This window comes from Panthera tigris, chromosome D1 (assembly GCF_018350195.1).
Source record: "Panthera tigris isolate Pti1 chromosome D1, P.tigris_Pti1_mat1.1, whole genome shotgun sequence".
NCBI classification, from domain to species: domain Eukaryota; kingdom Metazoa; phylum Chordata; class Mammalia; order Carnivora; family Felidae; genus Panthera; species Panthera tigris.
The window spans coordinates 100,270,260-100,276,022 of record NC_056669.1 but is presented as its reverse complement, the minus strand read 5'-3'; the positions used below and the strand labels follow the sequence as shown (position 1 = coordinate 100,276,022).

Here is a 5,763-nt window from a genome sequence, read left to right as displayed (position 1 = left end):
AGATAATTATCAGTTTTCAGCACTGATAATAATAAGCAACAATGTTTGAGCTTCCATGGGGTTTTTGAAAAAAAAATTAAATGGTTATAGTTAACATTCACAAATATTTGAATTATTTCCAAAGAACCTCCACAATAGAGGATGCTTTGGGATTCCAAGTGTCAGTACAAACAACCCCAATATAACTGAGAGTAAAAACTGCCTATTCAAATTAACACTACCAGAATATCTGTTATAACTACCCATGGGTTTTTAGAAACATGACTCACAATGGCCATGACTTGTTAATTATTCTCTAGGTGCCCCTTGGAAATGAGCACATTTGGAATCCTTCATTTATGAGGTCCCCAATGACATGAGAATGCATGTAAAAGTCATTGGTGCTTCTGGAAAAATTATCGATGCAGGTTATTGGAAAACAGTTCCTTCCTTGGTAAGTGGTTTCTGTGCTTTAATAGAGAAAAGACAGGCTTTTGAGTTTCTGAGAGCAAGAACCACAGAATTGCGTCTAAATGGTTCAGAGACCACATTCATCCATTAGTGTTAGACCCACAAGGTAATCTATTACATAATGTATCTTGGGTCCTTATTGCTTATATAGCTTCTCCATCTAAAACACTTTTTGGTTTAAATAAGCTTTTTTGTTACTGATAAGAGAACAGAAGCTTGGCTGCTACCTGATAGATTGAATTAATTTCTTTTCTTTTTTTTTAATGTTTATTCCTTTGGAGAGAGAGAGAGAGCAAGTGGGGGAGGGGCAGAAAGAGAAAGAGAGAGAGAGAATCCCAACAGGCCCTGTACTGTCAGCACCAAGCTTGATCACATGAACTGTGAGATAATGACCTAAGCCTAAATCAAAAGTTGATTTAGCTCACTTAACTGACTGAGCTACCCAGGAGCCCCTGAATAAATTTATTGTCTATACCAAGATAGTTTTGTTATAGATTTGGAAATAATTTAGTGAATCACAGTATTTTGATTCAATCTTTGTGCTCGTTACCTTTTGAAGCAAGAATCTAACTTTCACTATCTTTTCCTACCTTTACCCTCATTCATGCTGTTCTCTCTCTTTTTTTTTTTTAATGGAAATGATGACCAATTGGAAGCTCTCAAAACATATGCCCTGCTTTTTCTGTAAACATGTGAGAATTTATTCCCCTTTTCAGCAACCCTCGGCACCTCAGCCTGTCTTACAGTGGCCACCCCCCTTAATATTCCAACCACCTTCATGGTGGCTGTCATGAGCTTTGGCTTGGGACACACCCAGACTTGAGCTACGCCTATAAATGAGTAGCTGAATGACATGGTGTATTACTCTAAACCTCAGTGTTCTTATCCAAAATATGGAATTAATAAGAATGCAGCTTTGTAGAGGGGCGCCTGGGTGTCTGAGTTGGTTAAGGGTTCGACTTTGGCTCAGGTCTTGATTCCACAATTCGTCAGTTTGATCCCCCTGTCGGGATCTGTGCTGACAGCTCAGAGCCTGGAGCCGGCTTCTGATTCTGTGTCTCCCGCTCTCACTCAAGCCTTCTCTCTCTCTCTCTCTCTCTCTCTCTCTCAAAAATAAATAAACATTACAAAAAATGATTTTAAAAAAAAGTATGCAGCTCTGTAGAGAGCCAAGGCTTGGGAGTCAGAAGCTTGGGATCCAATCTTGTTTCCATCACATCTTACCTGTCAAGCCCTGATCACATGTGCTTTAGCTTCCTCACCTGCAAAAGAAAGACCGCAGTGAGGGTAACTGCATTGTGATTTTGTTAGTAAATGGTGTGTGTGACCAATTATATATAAAGTGTTTAGACTGTTGCATTGCATGTAGTAACCATTGTATAAATGATAGTCGTTATTAGTAAGACCTTGCCACTTGGCACTGCTCATAAGCCAAGGATGGAAGAGAACAATAGAGAAATTAACACTAATCTTTGCTCTTTATATACCATGTGTCAGTCTCTCTAAACTGTGACCACATAGAAAGGTAAATAAGCAGATAAATGATAGATAGATAGATAGATGATGATAGATGATGATGATAGATTCAGAGACGGACAAATTTTTCTAATACATGCAACAACCTTGTGATATACTTGTCATCTTTACAGTATAGATGATATAGATAGATATAGATATAGATATATATAGATATAGATATATATATAGACATAGACATACATATAGACATAGACATAGACATAGACATAGACATAGACATAGACATAGACATAGATAATTGCACTAGGTCACAGCTCACATGGGGCCAATATGAGATTCTAATCAAATTCTTTCCAACCCTGAAATAAAATCTTACCCTTTCCATATATCTTGATGAATTTGAAAACAGACAAAAGAATACATTAATCATTATCCCATTATAGTCCTTCATCTCATTCACACTCTGAGGTAATAACATGACAGTATATTAACCCTTCAGTCTCTCTCAGGCTTCTCCGTGCCTGTGTCTTACAGTGTTTGAATGATTCGATGACCTAAACAAATGAAGCTCACACCATTGTCACTGATAGAATATGTTTTACATAAATGAGAAAACAATACAAAACAATTTTGTTCCCTTTTTGGTAACACTACCATAGTTCACCGAAAACTGCTTGCTTGTTTTATATATTTTCAAATACACACTCTAAGATTAAGATAAAACTTTTTGTACTTCAAGTTCAAGTTTATTTTTTTCTACTTCTGGAAAAATTCAGAGACCCCAGAAGCAAGTATTGACATAATTTTTAGATGCAGCATCCTGAATTAGGCTAGCATAAAAATAAAAGGGAGGTGACTATTTTTGCTTGCACGGAACATATAATGTGTGAGAAGGCCATATAGTATAATATTATTTAATTAGAAATCAACCTACTACTAAATTTTTCCCCACTTTATCCAGTTAGTCAGCTAATATTCATCAGGCCTTTTCTAGAAGCCAAGTATTCTAACAAATGCCAAAGCTGAAGAAATGATTTGTTTAATCATTTTGGTTTAGTATCTTGATGGGATTTGTGGAATTACCCTAAACTCTTTCCTGTCAAAAATATACTCAGAACTGATGTTTACTGGCACTTTTCCCCTTTTATTATTATCACTTTGACTTTACATTAAAAAAATTCGCCAGCATATGTTTCATAACACCACTGTATCTGCTCTCTCAACAGTATAGCATACCCCTGTCTATTAAATCCTGGACAGAAAATGCTAATTGGTCTACAGTTATCATTCTAAGGCAGACTCTAAAGTCAAACTGATGTTTAAGAATATGGATGTTTTTCTCCTCTTCATATCATCATTAGTCCATTAATCCATTACTTCCTTAATCCTCTACACAGCTATTGTGCTATCCTTGAGTACAAAAAAAGTAAGCAAAACCAGATCCTTACATGCAGAAGCCAACTATCCAATGGAAGAACTCACCAACAATCAAGCAAATAAGATAAAACTAGCAACCATGGAATCTGATAGCTACTAAATCCTGAAATATATTTCTCAGAGTTTATTTTTGAAAGGGAGTTTGGGTTTGGTTCTTTATTTGCTTGTTTGTTTCTTTATTCATGGAAACAATAAAATAACTTTGTAATTATATCTGTTTTTCTCTTTCCATCGATATACCATTTTAGGACATTAGAATTCCTGTAGGAAGAAAACAACACAGAATATGGAATTGATAGATGGAAACTACACTTTGGTGACTGAGTTTATTCTTTTAGGGTTTCCGACACGCCCTGAACTGCAGATTGTCCTATTCCTCATGTTTCTGACACTGTATGGTATGATTTTAACAGGGAACATTGGACTGATGATATTAATCAGGACTGATTCTCACCTTCAAACCCCCATGTATTTTTTCCTTAGCAACTTATCCTTTGCAGACCTCTGTTACTCCTCAGTCATTGTTCCCAAAATGCTCATCAATTTCCTCTCAGAGAACAAATCTATCTCTTATTATGGCTGTGCCCTCCAGTTTTATTTTTTCTGTGCTTTTGCCGATACAGAATCCTTTATCTTGGCTGCCATGGCATACGATCGCTACGTCGCCATCTGTAACCCTTTACTGTATATGGTTGTGATGTCTCGGGACATCTGTATATGGTTGATTGTCTTGTCCTACATTGGAGGCAACCTGAGTTCCCTGGTTCATACGTCCTTTGCATTTATTCTGAAATACTGTGATAAAAATGTCATTAATCATTTTTTCTGTGACCTCCCCCCACTGCTTAAGTTATCCTGCACAGACACATCAGTTAATGAGTGGCTTCTCTCTACATATGGCAGCTCAGTGGAAATTATCTGTTTCATCGTCATCATCATCTCCTACTTTTTCATCCTTCGCTCAGTCTTAAAGATCCGTTCTTCCAGTGGGAGGAAGAAAACCTTTTCCACATGTGCCTCTCACCTGACTTCAGTGGCCATCTATCAGGGGACCCTCCTCTTCATTTACTCACGGCCCAGCTATCTATATTCTCCTAATACTGATAAAATTATCTCCGTGTTCTACACCATCATCATCCCAGTGCTGAATCCACTGATTTATAGTTTGAGAAATAAAGACGTCAAAGATGCTGCTAAGAGAGCTGTACGATTAAAGGTAGATGCCTCGTGAGCTATAAAGTTCGGAGATTCATCTAAATCCCCAGTTACAAACATTGGGAACCTGCAACACATGTACCAGCAGATACACAAGGGATTTTTATCAAACATTTGTTTTTCATACAGCCAAATTTAAATCATAACCCACGATGTAAGAAAACATTTAGAAGTTTCAAAATTGCTGCTAAAGAATAGACTACTGTTCAATGATCGCTAGCTTGGAATTAATACTAAAATGTGTTTTATCAAGCTGTCTTAAGGGATATAGTAAATACCTAAGAAAAGTGAGTGTGTGCGCATGTGTGTCTGTAATATATCTCATTTATATGATAGATTACTGGATGAAGAAGGAGGCCAGATTCTATTGGTTCGTATGGAAGCTCTGTACTTGGCTAGTGAGAGGCATTTTGAACAAGTTACTTCATTTTCTTTTTTTTTTTTAAGTTTATTTATTTATTTTGAGAGAGACAGAGAAAGTCTGAGTAGGGAAAGGGCAGAGAGAGAGAGGGAGAGAGAGAGAGACCCCAAGAAGGCTTGTGCTGCCAGTGCAAAGCCTGATGTGGGGCTCAAACTCACCAACCATGAGATCACGACCTCACCCGAAGTCAAGAGCAGGGGGCCTAACCAACTGAGCCACCCAGGTGCCCCAAGTTCATTCATTTTCTATGCCTGTTAACTTATCTGAAAAATGGGGAGAATAAAGTATGCATGTCAGTGATTGTTGGATGAATAACTGAGCAAATGCTGTGAATAACACCTGTAATTTTTAAGTACTTGATAGGTGTTAATTATAAATATTTGTATTATAGCTAACGTTAATTCAAATGTACACTTTATGATGAGATGGTGAGAGGCAGGGATGTCATAGAAGCATTAATACAAAATCAAGTACACTTTCTTAAGTTCAGTTCAATAATACGCTGCTAATCTACCCCCATTCTACTCCAAAGTAATTTGAAAATTTTTTCTAAGTAGCACTTTGAAGAATATAGGTTAACTGCAAGGCAAACTTTTTGTCTTCCTATATTTTTCTTTTTTATACACCAAAGTATTACTAGAGGTATGGAAGAAACATCTTTCTCTGTCTTCTCAAAAACAGAATTGGCTCTCCAATATATATCACCTGTATCCTTTTGGGAGATCAACCCATATGCCCTGGTGGGATGTTTGAAGGCTGAA

General features: G+C 37.0%; 1 protein-coding gene across 1 annotated transcript; it reads left to right on the top strand.

The window, feature by feature from the left end:
* The first annotated feature begins 3,652 nt into the window (after nt 1-3,652).
* LOC102964933 (olfactory receptor-like protein OLF1) lies at nt 3,653-4,597 on the top strand. The gene has a single exon (XM_007088771.2). It carries the CDS (start codon nt 3,653-3,655, stop codon nt 4,595-4,597), a length of 945 nt encoding a protein of 314 aa, XP_007088833.1.
* The last annotated feature ends 1,166 nt before the right edge of the window (nt 4,598-5,763 follow it).